The sequence below is a fragment of the Protomyctophum parallelum genome (assembly GCF_964188405.1).
Source record: "Protomyctophum parallelum genome assembly, chromosome: 23".
Lineage (NCBI taxonomy): Eukaryota > Metazoa > Chordata > Actinopteri > Myctophiformes > Myctophidae > Protomyctophum > Protomyctophum parallelum.
The window spans coordinates 6,748,283-6,764,730 of record NC_139715.1 but is presented as its reverse complement, the minus strand read 5'-3'; the positions used below and the strand labels follow the sequence as shown (position 1 = coordinate 6,764,730).

Below are 16,448 nucleotides of genomic sequence, written 5' to 3'. Positions count from 1 at the left end.
ATCGCGCCACTCGGTGGCGCGATATGAGCTTGTAGATCTGCTATTTTTAAATAGCTAAAGCATAACATGATGCTGACACGAAATTGGGTGCCCGTTCATAATGGGTTAAGATCGGCCTAAACACTTTATTTTATTTAGGATAGCCTTTTCATGCTCACGCTGATTTAGTAGAACTCTTGACATTCCTTGTGAATTCCTTGTGAAATATTATTATTTATAAATCTCTCTGACCATGTTTTACAAGTACACTTTTTATAATTGAACATGCTCCAAATTGTTTCATGTGAAACATATATTTTATTTGCAGTACGTGCATTGTTGCACATACGGACGCATGCACAGCTCAATGTGAAACTTTATTCATGAACCAAGGGACCATAATATAATAATGTATAAATACTCTATATATAATCTACTTCCTTCTGTGGTGACATTAAACAAATAACAAATACAAAAATTATACATTTTTTTTCCTTAAAAAAGCCACATGATTATATTTAACAGGCTGTACATAAATAAATAATGTTTGAATATTCTGTACAAAATAAAAAAAAGACAAGAAATAAATGCACCTTCACAGAAGGTAGGAGAAACTTCCTTATGAAGCATTAGATTGAAACACACATGCATGAATGCACGCACACACGTGTGAGCACACACACACACACACACACACACACACACACACACACACACACACACCTCTTTGGACTATGGTCAGAACATGCGTGTGATCGGTGGCAATAATTAATTTGTTCCCCTTGATCTATTCTTTGGTTGCACGTCAGTGTCACGCACCAACAACAGTAGAGCTCACTAGGCATTTTGTAGCACGATGTGTTGTGAATTTGTAGATCTACAATGTTTGGTCCGTGGCACTTGTATGCAACCAAGCAAAAATAACACTCTCCTCTAAACATGTATATAGGCACTATGCTGATCATGTCTGTCCAGCCCAGCTTGGACAAACCACACGCACACGCACACACACACACACACACGCACACGCACACGAGCACGACATTGGCACTGGAAGCAGCATTGTCCGTGTCACCGCAGTCTGGCTGCAGTTCTACATCTTCACAGCCAGGTGGCGCCAGGCCACGCAATGTGACTTTCACACTTGACCCCCCCAAAAAATAATGTCTGTGGCAAGAATAATGGATGTTTCCGGGGGGGGGGGGGGGGGAAGGGGGGGGGGGGGTTCTTAGCAAGTGCCCTGATTGCATCCGGATTCAAGGGGATCCCCAGCAAAGTGAGTTCATACGCTGCAGAATCAAAATCTGTTTCTGTATGGCTTTTCCATAATAGGCGATCTACAAGCCCACAACGCATTGCTTCGCATCGTGAGCTTGAAAGAAGGGCTATTTCTGGGAAAACAATTGGACGGGCGTCTGCGGCCAAATGCATGTTCAATTTGGACGGTGTTTGACGTGAAAAAATGTTTTGCGAGACACTGCCAGTTCTTAGCAAGCGCCCTGAGTGCACAAGTCCAGCAATGGCCGGGGCCGGTCTTTGGGGTCGCAGCTGTCGTGCGCCAGTGTGTGCCCGTCGTGGCCCGCGCAGCGCAGTGGCCGCTTGCGGAAGCCCCGTCCGCACGTCTTGGAACAGGCCGACCACTCCCCCAGCAGCCAGGAGGGGCACGGCTGCGAGGCGCACTCCCGCGACACCAGCGGCCGCAGCTCCTCGGGGCAGTCGGCGGACGGGCGCCCCTGGGCGTCGGAGGAGCACGCCACCTCGCGCTGCTGCGTGCCTCCGCCGCAGCTCTGCGAGCACGGGCCCCACTCCTGCAGCGTCCACTCGGCCCCTCCCACCTCGCGGATGGCGTTGATGGACGGACGGCGCCCGCCGCTGTTGGAGTTGGAATTGGCGCCGTTGTTGCTGCTGCCGGGCCTGGGAGCAAAGTAGCTGAACTTGACGCGTGGCCTCGGGGAGTCGCCCACTGACAGCACCTGGAGCGAGGGGTGGAGAGTGACTAAGTACATTTATTCGAGTCGAGTACGATACTTCAGTACAATTCTGAGGCAGGCTACAGTTACTTTACTAGGGGACGTCAACTTTTTAGGATTATAATTACAATTTAGGCATTTAGCAGATGCTCTTTATCCCAAGCGACGTACATGAAGCAAGGTAAATACCATTTTTCATATAGTGTGGCCAAACATGCCTACTTCACTACATCTCAAGAGGCAAATATTGTACTTTTTACACTCCACCACTTCACACTATTTTAATTTAGTTTTAGTTTTAGTTCCACTTAGTTATTAGATTTAGATTACAAAACATACATTAACCACAATTTTATAGTTTGCGACATAGCTCAGATATTTTAGAGTCTGGTCCCAGTTCTCACTGGGTCAAGAGAGTAATTCTACTTAACCCATTCTGAGTGTTAGCATCATGTTGTGCTTTAGCTATTGAAAAACAGCAGATCTACAAGCTCATAGCGCGCCACCGAGTGGCGCGCTACGAGCTTGTAGGTCTGCTATTTTTGAAAAATCGAAGAACGACTGACATTTTTTTAATCTGATCTCAGGTCAGAATGGGTTAATCAGACCAGTGTGTGTCCAGTGGAAACCTCGTATGAATCTGATCTCAGGTCAGAATGGGTTAAGGCATATCCGAGTACTTCCTCCCAACACCACCACTGACCTGTATGGTGATGGCCTCGGGGAGCGGAAAGAAGCTGCGCAGACGCTCGAGCACGGCCGACGACCCGCTGTAGCGCAGCAGCGCCCCCTTCAGGGCGATGTCGGTCTCCAGGGTCATCAGCTTGTAGTCGCCGTTCAGCAGGTAGCCGCCGTCCTGCCGGCGCACCGCCAGGTAGCTGTTGTCATGGCGACCGTTGCCGGGGGCGCGCTGCTTGACGTCGAGGTGGGTGGCGCCCGCCGGGACGGTGACCACGTCCTGGTAACCTGGCCTGGAAAAGGACATCAGAATATGATGTTTAAATATTATTTGAAAATCATATTTCTTTTTATTTTAATGTTTTTTGAGGGGCGCTAGCAAAAGTGTGTTAAACGTTGAAAACAAAAGTGAAGACGCAAATTGTGATTGGGCCAGAATGAGACGATGTGTATGATGATAAGAGCGCCCCTCACTTCACATGGGTGTGATTATATTTATATTGCATTGTTATATTTTATTCATAGTCATTCAATTGAATTAAACTAAAAGGTTGATTATGAAATGTTTAACATCGCAGAGGCAAATATTGTATACTTTTTACTCGGCTATAATTACTTGACAACTCTAGCTATAAAGTTCCTTTGCAGATGTACATAAATGTTTTAGGATGGATTATGCTAAACGTGTAAATAATCAGATACGTTGCCATGTAAAAAATTATGACATGATTTTTACTTGGAATGCTGATTAAATGTAATCCATTGTAGCCTTACTATAATGAGCACATGAAGATGTTTGTGTTCAGTATTCTTACCGCGCGCGCTCCAGTGATCCAGACACCTTCTTGCAGGTGGATCCATCTCCTCCACACACGCCACACTTATCAAAGCGCCGCGTGGATCCGATGACCCGGTCACACCCTGCCTTGACACACTGGCCCTGAACGCACACCGAGGTGGAGTCTGGACTGCAGGGTGTCCCATCCGCCACCTGGGGGCAGCAAAGACCCACGAGAAGAAACGGTCACATAAAGAGCTCTGTCTGCTGAAGCAGTTGTATAACAGCCAGGAGTGGAAAAGTACATTTGAAGTGAGTAAAAGCAGCCAATACCACAATGAAGAAATGTTCTGTCTGTAAGTCTTGTATTCACAATTGCACTTTGAGTAAAAGTACCAAAGTATTGGCATCTTCTAACTGTGTATTTGATGATGATGATGACGATAATGATGATGATGATCATTATTATTATTATTGCATGTGTATATTTGTATGTCTTTAAATGTTTTGATGAATTGAAAATGGAGGACCCTGATGTAAACAAGTCTTAGTGGGTTTTTTTTTTCAAAATAATATAATATACTTACAGAACCAAGATAATTGTACTACGACTTTTTTCTAGAAGCTCAGAATCTTACAAATCAGCTATTTTCAAATAAATAATCTAGTATCCAGATCTCACTTCATTACAGCACTGGGGGAAATGTACTGTTGCATTCCACCACCGCTGAGGTAGTTACATAAGAGTGAAAGCAGACACTCTTCTGCAAGAAGAACGTGCTTAAGGCTGCGTGTCAAGGTGATAAGACAATGTTTAGGGGATATTACCAGTGGTGGACAAAGTACTCAACCTAAAGTATATATACTCCTGGTCAAATTGGACTCAACTACACGTGAAAGTTATCCAACCTAAGTATTCAAAAGTAAAAAATCGTCTATTTTCACTAGGTTTAGAAATAGGGCTGGTAAAATAGGCCTGGAAATATTCATCAATGGTTCATCAATATTGTATTCATTTTTGTAAGTTCCTTCCTAGTAATGTAGTGGTGTCAAAAGCAATATTTATCTTTGAAGTGTAATGGAGTGAAATGCATAAGCCTACTCAACTATGTTACTATGTGGCTTCCGCATGTGCCGTGCGGTTATAGGGACAAGGTTAGTAATGCAGGCGAGTCCGAATAGGGAATAGCGGGTGAGTCGGAATTGCAACCTTCGGAATAGCGGGCTTCGGAATGCCCGGCGTGCAACCATTTTATGTTTGCCCAGTGAGTAAATTGACTTTAGTAAAGTTACTTTCCACGACGGCCGTCCCTCACCTTAGACTTGAGTACAAAGAAGTATCCGGTGCCCTTGGCCCGGCAGACCAGCTTGCAGCGGTCTTTGGGGGACACGCCGGCGTACTTGGGCACCCACTCCACCCCGTCCCCCGAGCCGAAGGACATCTGGGAGGACATTTCATTATGGGCCAAACACTGTTCCTCCCGAAAGGACAGACCTGCGGACGGACGGGAAAAAAAAGACAGAGAGAGATGGGGGTTAGATTCCCTGCTAGTTCACCCTAAACCCTAAAAAGACAAATGCCATATAAAGTGCTTCTCCTACCATTGGTGTCGGGACAGAGTTCCGTGTGGCAGGAGCGGTATTGGATCCTCTTGCCTTCGCAGTACTTGCCGCCATTCCGGGGCAGGGGGCTGTCACAGTCCCTGAAGGAGTACTGCACCCCGCCGCCACAGGTCCGAGAGCAGTCCCCCCACGGACCCCACACCCCCCAGCCACCATTCACTGGAGTCTGAAAAGGACAGCAACAACAACAAATCACGTTAGAATGACCACATTATACCTTTACCAGCCTGGGATGAACACTTTAATACATTCTGACCTGAGATCAGATTCCAAAAATGTCTGTTTGAAAATGACAGTTTTCTGAAAAAGCTATGTCGTTCTTCGATTTTTCAAAAATAGCAGACCTACAAGCTCTTAGCGCGCCACTCGGTGGCGCGCTATGAGCTTGTAGATCTGCTATTTTTCAATAGCTAAAGCATAAAGTAATGCTAACACCAAAATGGGTGCCCGTTCAGAATGGGTTAATACATGCTGATCTCAACACATAATCAAATTCTGGAATTCATCGACATAGCAATATTGATCCCAATTGCAGCAGCCATAATGGAACGAAATCGGGCATCTTCCTTATACTTCTTTCGCAGGTGTTACCAATGATACTAATGAAGGCTCTGCTCCATTCTGGTCAGAGTCAGGGTGCTTACATTGTGCATGTTGGCTCACTGAAAATGGCCCCTTATGGGTATGGTGAGTGTACGGGTCCATTTGGTTCCATTTATAGTTTGGTTCCATTTATAGTTATAGTGGTCCTCCGTCAGTTATAGGGGTCCTTGAAATAAAAAATGTGCTGTGCTATATACACTAAATAGAACAGAGCCTTCATTAGTATTACTGGCAACAACTAATAAGCGGCTAACAGGTTTCAAATCGAGTGCCTCTGCGAATTTCGTCAACAAATAAAAACTAGACTAAAATGTTAGGAAGGGACTAGTGGACAAGAGATCCAGTACAAGTCATTTTACACTTGGTTGCATGCTGAAAATAGCCGATCTACAAGCTCACAACGCGTCGCGCTGCGACGCGTTGTGAGCTTGTAGATCAGCAAGTGTAAAAACAGTCATTACGACGGCATCAAGGCCTGCCAAAATACATTTTTGTCGACTAAATCCCCTGTAGATTTAGTCGACTAAAATCTTATGACATTTTAGTCGACTAAAACTAGACTAACACTAATACATTCCAGGTGACTAAAATGTGACTATAAGACTAAGTGAAAACTATCCAGGAGACTATGACTAAAACTAAAATAGACAACACTGCCCCCCATCTTATACCTGGTGCTTGGCAGCCTGGCTCTTGGTCAGGCACTGTCCAGCCAGGCAGTAGTTGTCGTGTCCGCACGGCGTTCCGTCGGCCCAGGGGAAGTTCTTGGTCTGGCAGACCAGCAGGCCGTTGGTGGTGGTCACCGTGCACCAGAGCGCCGCGCACGTGCTGCTCAGGTCCGGGCAGTGCTGCGACTCGTCGCCGAACGTCAGGCGACACTGGCGGTCCGCGTCGTACGAGACGCCCGGGAGAGCCTTAAATAAAAGGGTCAGAGCGAGAGACAGACAGAGTTATTATTGTGAATAACCCATTCTGACCTGAGATCAGATTCATAGGAGGTTTCCACTGGACACACACTGGTCTGATTAACCCATTCTGACCTGAGATCAGATTCTAAAAATGTCAGTCGCTCTTCGATTTTTCAAAAATAGCAGACCTACAAGCTCGTATCGCGCCACTCGGTGGCGCGATATGAGCTTGTAGATCTGCTATTTTTCAATAGCTAAAGCATAACATGATGCTGACACCAAAATGGGTGCCCGGTCAGAATGGGATAAAATCCAAATTGGATTGGAAAGAAATATATATATTTTTGTTATGTATAAAACAACTACTATACTAACTGAATTGTGTGTTAACTAGAACTGACTAAGATCATACAGAAAATGTCCATAGTTTAAGTATTTCTTTGCCCAATATTTCGTACATGAGCCTAATATTTTGAGTGGATACGACATTGTATCTATACTATTTTAGCTGTAGCCGTTTTTAAGAGGTTTGTTAAGTCTTTACTAACCTGGGGCAGAGGTTTGTTAAGTCTTTACTAACCTGGGGCAGAGGTTTGTTAAGTCTTTACTAACCTGGGGCAGAGGTTTGTTAAGTCTTTACTAACCTGGGGCAGAGGTTTGTTAAGTCTTTACTAACCTGGGGCAGAGGTTTGTTAAGTCTTTACTAACCTGGGGCAGAGGTTTGTTAAGTCTTTACTAACCTGGGGCAGAGGTTTGTTAAGTCTTTACTAACCTGGGGCAGAGGTTTGTTAAGTCTTTACTAACCTGGGGCAGAGGTTTGTTAAGTCTTTACTAACCTGGGGCAGAGGTTTGTTAAGTCTTTACTAACCTGGGGCAGAGGTTTGTTAAGTCTTTACTAACCTGGGGCAGAGGTTTGTTAAGTCTTTACTAACCTGGGGCAGAGGTTTGTTAAGTCTTTACTAACCTGGGGCAGAGGTTTGTTAAGTCTTTACTAACCTGGGGCAGAGGTTTGTCAAGTCTTTACTAACCTGGGGCAGAGGTTTGTTAAGTCTTTACTAACCTGGGGCAGAGGTTCGTTAAGTCTTTACTAACCTGGGGCAGAGGCTGGGGCTTGGCGGGTTTGTCCAGCAGGCAGCGCCCGTGTCCGTTGTCCAGGAAGGTGGTGACCATGAGGGCGGAGCACGGGGACCAAGGCTGCGATTGGTCCAGGTTGGACAGGGTGGACGCCATCATGTGAGAGCCCCAGTGGTCTCCGTTCACGCCGGAACACAGCTGAGCGTCGTCGTGGGGCATGTTGAACACATGGCCTGCAAGGGGAACGGTCTGATGTTCAGCGCAACGTGTATCAACTCAAAAATCTGAACTAACGTTTTATTGCTGACTGCAAAAGTTAGCTTCCCAAGTTAATCATTCATTTTACAATCTAAGAATCCCATCGGCAAATAACGGAATAACAGCGCCCCCTGTTTTTTTTTAATGCTGAGTTGCTTTTTGACAGCAGCAACTAATAACCATAACTAGTTACTCATTGTAAGTAACAGCACTGGCGACGTGTCGCTAAATCAGTGTTGTCACCGGCCCTGTTCCATTTAGAACGGTGTGCACTCACCCAGTTCATGAGACACGGTGAAAGCAGCCTGTAGGCCGTCGTCCTCGATAATGGAACAGCTTCGGTCAGGGTCACACACTGTGCCCACGTCTGCCATGCCCAGGGTGTCACATGAGTGGGCGCCACACAGGTCCTGTACAGAGAGAGAGAGAGAGAGAGAGAGAGAGAGAGAGAGAGAGAGAGAGAGAGAGAGAGATTACATTGTGAATTATTCTATTGTCCCTGACTCAACCACGCTCATCCGGACTGTGAAGCTAGAGTCAAGTGGGCACCAAAGCCAACTGGGCACGTGGATATGTGGGCACGTGGTGAGTGATATTTAACCCATTCTGACCTGAGATCAGATTAAAAAAATGTCTATTACATCCTGACAGTTTCATTATTAACCCATTCTGACCTGAGATCAGATTAAAACAATGTCAGTCGTTCTTCGATTTTTCAAAAATAGCAGACCTACAAGCTCGTATCGCGCCACTCGGTGGCGCGATATGAGCTTGTAGATCTGCTATTTTTCAATAGCTAAAGCATAACATGATGCTGACACCAAAATGGGTGCCCGTTCAGAATGGGTTAACATCAAGCCCTTAACCCGGATTCTATATTGAAACTCCCGGCCCTACCGTGCGCGTGAACAGAACCGCCGTGTCGTAGTGCTCGGGGTGGCGGTCTCCGGGCGGGTTGTGCTGTTTCTGCCACTGGCAGAAGTTCCTCAGGGTCAGCGCGGCGTTGGACGACACCTGCGGTCCTCTCTCCTCCTCGTAGACCACCAAGAGCTTCACCACTGCCAGGCTGATGGAGTTATGGATGCTAGAGAGAGCCAAGAAACACCATACAACAACAACAAAGGAAAGATGCACATATTTAGAGATTGGTGGAATTCATATACATTTTTTCTTTGATCATTATTATACCTTTTTGTTTCGATGAACATTGGGGCATTTTTTTTTCACGTTGTCTATCAGAGGCAGAGTAATGAATTGGCAGATTTCTAAAGGAATGTCTGGCATTTTGTGCAAATGAAAATACTTGGTTTAACCCATTCTGAACGGGCACCCATTTTGGTGTTAGCATCATGTTATGCTTTAGCTATTGAAAAATAGCAGATCTACAAGCTCATAGCACGCCACCGAGTGGCGCGATACGAGCTTGTAGGTCTGCTATTTTTGAAAAATAGTAAAAATGTGCCTCAAATTTGGATTTTTTTTTTTTCAGAACGAACGTTTTTAACTCAAATCTTTGCTTCTGGAGGGTCCCTGGAACAACATATTTTCAGATGGGGGGTCTCGGAGTCCAATTACAGAAATTTTTTGGGGTTCTTGACATGAAATATTGAGTGATATATAGGCCTAGAAACATGAGGTATTTCAGAAAACTGTCAGGATTTATAAGACACTTTTTTCAGGCCTAAATGGGTTAAACCGACGCCTACCTGGGGTGGCGGTACAGCCGCGACGCCACGGCCATGACAGTGAGGAGGTACGTCTTGAGCCCGGCGCCGTGGAACTCGGCCATGGACTGGTCCGCCACGATCATGATCTCCAGGTACCGTGGAGTGGACACAAAACGCCTGGCCCTTTGGTGGGTGGCTGAGGAACGGGAGAGAAAGGTAAGTATATATATCCTATTCTGACCTGAGATCAGATTCATACGAGGTTTCCACTGGACACACACTGGTCTGATGAACCCATTCTGACCTGAGATCAGATTCTAAAAATGTCAGTCGTTCTTCGATTATTCAAAAATAGCAGACCTACAAGCTCGTATCGCGCCACTCGGTGGCGCGATATGAGCTTGTAGATCTGCTATTTTTCAATAGCTAAAGCATAACATGCCAACACCAAAATGGGTGCCCGTTCAGAATGGGATATATATATTTACTCGAGTACTGAGTAGAACGCTGAGGAACTTTCTTCTTTCAAGGACCCAACTGACGGTGTGCAAATGGATTTGGAACGGTATACTGGATCACTGTTCTACTACACTATACATTTCAGAGGCAAATGTAAAGTTACTTTGGCGATTTAGGTCTGCATTACATATATTAAAGGTATATATTCAGTGATTTCACTCAGAAAACCTTAGGTTTCGTTTTTGGCTGTGGGACCCAGCCTTTCGTCCAATCAGGATAGAGAGTCAAAAACGAAACCTAAGGTTTTTTGACCCCCAGGGGTTAACTGGGGACAGGGAGGAACTCCTTTTATATGGCCAGCACACTCTATAGTAGGGAGGATTATCACAACAAAACAAAAAAATAAGTGATATTTGAATTAAGTGAAATCACTGAATATACCTTTAATTGTATTCTATTTTCTCAGGCATTGTGGTGTGTGAGCTTGTCGATCTGCTATATTAAAAAATAAATAAAGGATAATTTTGATCATGGTGTAATGTGGGGGTTCTCAAAGTGGGGTCTGGGGGTCCTTGAGAGGGTTCCAGGGGGTCCCCGGCAAAAGTGTGTTATATCAAAATCAGTTTAAAGGGACACTTCACCCTTTTTGCAAAAAGATATATGTTAATGGCGTTTAGAAGCTTTAGAACACTTTCCTGGGGGTCTTTATGTGTGTAATATATGGTTTTAGATATTTTAGATTGTAGCAGTGAGCCCGGTGTCTCTGATGTCATGGACACTGGGCTCACTTCCTTCCTGGACTACATGTGTACTCAGTAAGACAGCTCTCCCCCTATCCACAATGAGGAGCAGTGCACCAAAGAATTATGGGAATTGTAGTCCAGGAAAGTAGTGAGACCAGTGTCCATGACATCAGAGACACTGTGCTCACTGCTACAATCTAAAATATCTAAAACCACATATTACACACATAAAGACCCCCAGGAAAGTGTTCTAAAGCTTCTAAACGTCATTAACATATATTTTTTTGCAAAAAGGGTGAAGTGTCCCTTTAACCACTTAAAAAAAAAAACATTTAAACTTTTGAACACCTTAAATCTTGCATGGCCGTACCTGGCACAAAACATATTTTCAGATGGGGGTCTGCAGCCAAATTACACACATAAGGGCTCATTCACATGAAACAGCGTGAGAACCACTGCTTTTTAGGTCAAATAAATCATAGCACTTCTTCTACCATGACTCAGCAGCGTCACTCCTCCAGTAGCCCCCCCCCCCCCCCCCCCCCATTCCCCCTCCCTACATTCCTAAAAATGACCCTTCTTTGGAGAGAGACACAGAGAGAGGGGGGGGGGGGGGACAACCTCTTCGGGAATAAATTATGACTGACAGTGGTGCTAGCAGATGGGGCAAAGTAACTGAATACCTTTATTAAATTGCTGACTGTAGGCTACTTAAAGACAAGGTACTTTAACATTATTTTAGTGTTTCTATATCCTTGATGCAAATAGGCTACTTCTACAATATAGATCTCTTCTCAGAGGCAAACAATGTAGACCACATTTTACTCCACTACACAATTATTCTATTCTATCAGAATTAGATAGGCGTATGACTTAAGTAATTATATAGTTCACTGAACACATGCTTTTGGAATAGACCGTCGACTGCAGACTTATCTGCATAATGAGCAGAGCACACTACTTTTACTTTGAATAGGAGGAGAGAGAGAATAGGAGTAGAGAGAGAGAGAGAGAGAGAGAGAGAGAGGGAGAGGCTGTGAGAAAATCCTTCTTGGGGGTGAAAGTGTGAGTGCCCGGCGGTGCTAGTCTCTCTAGTCTGCAGCATTTATAACTCACCGCCTAGTACCAGGCGGTGAGTTTACACGTCGGCTCTGGCTGGCTCCGCTACCCCGCACCTCGCACCTCCCTCCCCCCACTCTTTCCCCTGGAGGCTAGTGGAGCCGTCTCCTCCTCCTCCTCCTCTTCCTCAGGTAGCCCCGCCTCCGATTGTACATTAACTCTTAGCGTGCACCCAAGTTGTATTACTTAAAAAAAAAGTTTCCTCTCTCTCCAATTTCCCCAAAAAGTTAATTTAATTTAAAAAAAGGCAAAAAAAAAAAAAAAAAATGAAAACATGGAGCTGCTTTTGAAGAATAATTCCTTATTTAGTGTGCGAGTGTACTCGGTGTGTAGGCTACCTTTCTGCTGTGCTGCGGCGGTTACGCGCTTGGCCGCCTGCTCCAGGTCCTCTGGCACCCGCGCCTCATCCTCGTTGACCCCGCACTTGGAGCCCCCCTCCTCGGCGAGAGACGCCCGGCCTCTCCGCCGAATAACGTGGACCTCCCCCTCCGTCGCGTCCGCCTCTGCCTCCACCTCTCCCAAACCGCTGTCGTTCCGCGGCTGGATGAAATACTCTTCCCCGTGGAGGTAGAATCCTCCCTTCAGGCCGTGGCACAGGTTGATGGCTGCGGCGGAGCGCTCCTCTCCGTTCACCGTCCCCGAGTAGAAGCAGCCGGGCTCGGCTCCGCTGTCCGGCGGCGCCGGCCCCGAGGACCCGGAGCTCATCCCCACGACGTGGAACACAAAACCCGGCGCGAGGAAGGTCTGATCGGGCTCCAGCTGCAAGAGCAGCTCCTGGCCGAACACGTCCAGTCGGTAGACCCGCATCTGGGCCTCTTTCTCCCGTTCCTCCGCGGACAGAACGCGGTCCCGGTGCGGTTCCGACGACCGACCCGCCGGGTCCAGTCTGACCGGCACGACGATGCTCTCTTCCCAGGCGCCGGTGCCCGCAGTGCGCACCGCGGCGCACAGAGCCGCGATCAAAGCCAACGACGCGCGCAAGGAAGCAGACATAATCGTGTCAAATCCGTCCAAGTTGGAAAGAAAGGGAAAACTGGCTGCAGAACGTCTCAGATGAAGTAAAATCCGTAATGAAAAAGGGCTTCCAACTAACTTTTCATTTCCATTAAAACTGGGAAAATGCTTTTAAATTATGCATACACGTCTTAAAAAAACAAAAAATAATAATAATCCAGTGCTCATTAGTTCTTATACCAAAAAAAATATTACAAAACAGCTTCACTGAAACAAGGTTTCATTGATTCTTCAAGTGAAAACGAACACAAATCTTAAAAAGAAATATAAAAATATATATGTAGTAAATTAATTCCAACAGTTGGGAGCGTTTGTTGGGCAACTATTCCAAAACTCCACAGCAGCTGGTTTATAATAATGCGTGGTGATGATGATCGCGTTGCGGCGGGCACAGCTTTTCGTTAAAGTCTCTTGCTGTCCAGTTATGTGTGTGTCCGTCCAGCAGCTCTGTGTTTCTCAGTCACACATCCAGCCGGTTCAGGGGTCTTTATATCCCCCCATCCCCGGCGCGGGACCAGCCCCTTTCCTGAAAAACCCCTTTGATCTGTGCGAAGGGGCCCAAAGTAACTCCTCCGTGCGTAAACGATAACGCACGCGCAACGCAACGCCCTGGAGCGTTGCCATAATAAATCAGTCAAGCACGAGAGCTGTGCTCCGTCGTACGACGGTGCGTTTGAGCCTAATTCTTTTAGAGAGTGAGAGTTTTCTTCTCCTCGGTTCTACTTGTTCCATGCTTTGTGAGACCACACATCAATTTCTGGAATAATTATGACTTTTATTCCACGTCCAGTGTCATAATAAGCACTGTCAAATAATACTGTATGTCGTTCCGTGTCGACTCCGAGACTATAGGCCAGGAATAAAGGACCCAAGCGGAGCTGTGCGGCACCGTGGCCTGGTCTCCTCGCTCTGTCTACGGGCAGAGGGGCCGGTGAGGAAGGTTCAACCTCTTAAGGTGGAACGGAACGGCCCGGTCTAGGCTATAGCTATAGTCAACCCCCACCCACCCATGCACACCACCCCAGAACCAATGATGGAAGGAGTAGTAGGCTACTATAGTACATTGTAGAAATAAAAGTCAAAGTCTGGTAATCAAAAAGAGACAAACTGCAAAGGTAGGCTATATTGGCATCAATATAGCCTACTGTTGAGTAGTAGCAGCTACTAGTTATTAAATGAATAGCCTAGTTTATTAGACATAAATGTAAAAACAGCAACAGAGTATAGTCAAACACTTATTCCAAAAGGGACAGGACCTTGTTTCTATTTAGGCCCTATATGCAATCAATTCATAGACATGACATGACGAATAACAACAAAATTCAATAAAAAAAAAAGACAAGTCTGGTAGGCCTACAAACAGTTGAGTCAAACTGCAAAGGTATAGGCTATATTGGCATCAATATAGCCTACTGTTGAGTAGTAGCTGTGTGTGTGTGTGTGTGTGTGTGTGTGTGTGTGTGTGTATCCTACCCACTTAAGTGCACTTGTGGTAGGCTACTTTGAGTCCACTACTGCTGATAAAAAAATAATAATAATCTGATCTACAAGCTCACACCATGTTTTGATGCAAAGCAAAGCAAAGTTACCATGTTTACCCAGGGTAACTGGACTAAGCTCAAGAGCATTTCATGGTAGGGGTTCAATGCCTTGCTCAAGGGCACTTCAACGGTGGTAATTTTAACGTGCCGGTCCGGGGATACGAACTAGCGACCTTCCGATATCAAGACCGCTCCGCAAACCGTTCGGCCACCGCTGCCCCTGCAACACATTGTAAGCTTGTATAAACTAGTCTATTTCTGAAAAATCCAAGTCTAAGATAGGGCTTAATTTGCAGACTAGGCTACATAATCAATAATGTAGTCCGATATTGAAATGTGCATTTGGAAAATTACTACTTTTACTTTTGGAAATGTAATTTCATGCCAACACATTTGCACTCACTCATGTACAGTAAACACTGATAATGGAATGTATTATTAGTGCGGCTGTAGGCCTACTGGTGTTGTAATCAAATCAAATGTATTTATATAGCACAACTCTCATTGTACCAAAATGCTTCACAAATGCAATACAATACAGTGCAGAAGACGTCAATAATAAAACAGGCATATAGGACAGAATAATATAAAAGGAAATGTGCAAGATAATGTCGGTGATGCAAAGGCAAATGTTTTAAGTTGTGATTTAAAAGACTCAACGGAAACTCAACCTAGTTATGGCTCAAATGAAGGCATACTACCTTAAAAGCAACATCTCATAGAAAAGGAACAGCTGCAATGCCGTTATGTTCCACTAGATGGAGCCACCGACACATGCATTTATAACCATAGACATTATGTTTACAACTGTCCGAGTTCAGGCTCCTGAGCGGCCATTTATAAATTCGCCAATAGATGGCACTGCAGGATCACAGGAAAAACAAATGTATGCAGGAATTGTATGCAGTGGTGGACCATTAGGCCTAACCATTCCATATAGACCGATTCCGTACCGGTTTCATGGTTGCAGCCTACGTATTTCCTGTAGGCGGACTCGACATAGCTGCGGGAGTAAAACCCTCACCAGGCGCACCTCTTCCACTACAGTGAACGGCAGAGTGACTGATGTTAGTTTGCCTCAAACTTTACTCCTTTACCTGCTTTTTTACTAACACTAACATTACAAAAATGCCCAGAACATCGAGATGAACCTGTGTAGTTTATGGCTGCTCCAACAGTAGTGGCAACATTAAAAAAAAAAAAAAAAACGGAATGTCTAATATCCACCTCGGTGGCGGAGACCAGAGCCATTGAGTAATGGTTGAGACAAAGCAGTGAAGGGTCCTGAAAGATACGTAATTTCCCAATACCCAATCTTTCTGTTTTATGAACACAAGGCTGCTGTATTTTATACCTCATACTAAGCATTTAAAGTATGAGGTATAAAGTACAGCAGCCTTGTGTTAATAAACAGAAAGATTTGGTATTGGGTAAGACTTGCGTTATGTATCTTTCACTGCTTTGTCTCAACCATTACTCAATGGCTCTGGTCTCCGCCACAGCGGTGGATATTAGACATTCCGTTTTTTTTTTTTTTTTTATGTTGCCACTACTGTTGGAGCAGCCATAAACTACACAGGTTCATCTCGATGTTCTGGGCATCTTTGTAATGTTAGTGTTAGTAAAAAAGCAGGTAAAGGAGTAAAGTTTGAGGCAAACTAACATCAGTCATTCTGCCGTTCACTGTAGTGGAAGAGGTGCGCCTGGTGAGGGTTTTACTCCCGCAGCTATGTCGAGTCCGCCTACAGGAAATACGTAGGCTGCAACCATGAAACCGGTACGGAATCGGTCTATACTGTACTTGAGTAGGGTGTACTGAAGGACGTTTATGTTGTTGAGAATGTACTGTATGTTTGATTGAATACTTTATTTAAATGTTGCAACAGTTGACAAAATGAGTCCTTGTTTCCATTATGTGGTCCAGTGTATTCAGTGCATTCAGTGAAATCATGAATACTAGGAACAGCAACAAACCTTTTAAACAAAAAGACATTGTGAATGTCATGTCATTATGAATGATCCACTTATGTCCTA

The 16,448-nt window shown here is 45.2% G+C and overlaps 1 protein-coding gene across 1 annotated transcript; it reads right to left on the bottom strand.

Moving 5' to 3' along the window:
- Nucleotides 1–219: 219 nt before the first annotated feature.
- adamts1 (ADAM metallopeptidase with thrombospondin type 1 motif, 1) lies at nucleotides 220–13,321 on the bottom strand. Its single transcript, XM_083758785.1, has 11 exons — nucleotides 12,198–13,321; nucleotides 9,578–9,734; nucleotides 8,769–8,955; nucleotides 8,149–8,281; nucleotides 7,632–7,846; nucleotides 6,303–6,545; nucleotides 5,008–5,194; nucleotides 4,722–4,900; nucleotides 3,443–3,618; nucleotides 2,653–2,920; nucleotides 220–1,952 (listed from the first exon to the last, which is right to left on the bottom strand). Exons 1-11 carry the CDS (start codon nucleotides 12,850–12,852, stop codon nucleotides 1,467–1,469), a joined length of 2,886 nt encoding a protein of 961 aa, XP_083614911.1. The 5' UTR covers nucleotides 12,853–13,321; the 3' UTR covers nucleotides 220–1,466.
- Nucleotides 13,322–16,448: the final 3,127 nt, after the last annotated feature.

What these genes read in the sequence shown, in the direction of transcription:
- adamts1 (XM_083758785.1), bottom strand. Translation starts at nt 12,852, where the DNA reads ATGTCTGCTTCCTTGCGCGCGTCGTTGGCTTTGATCGCGGCTCTGTGC. An exon ending in GGATCACTGGAGCGCGCGCG is followed by an intron (nt 2,921 to 3,442) that starts GTAAGAATACTG and finishes GTCCTTTTCCAG; the next exon opens with GCCAGGTTACCAGGACGTGG. An exon ending in CCGAGGCCATCACCATACAG is followed by an intron (nt 1,953 to 2,652) that starts GTCAGTGGTGGT and finishes CCCTCGCTCCAG; the next exon opens with GTGCTGTCAGTGGGCGACTC.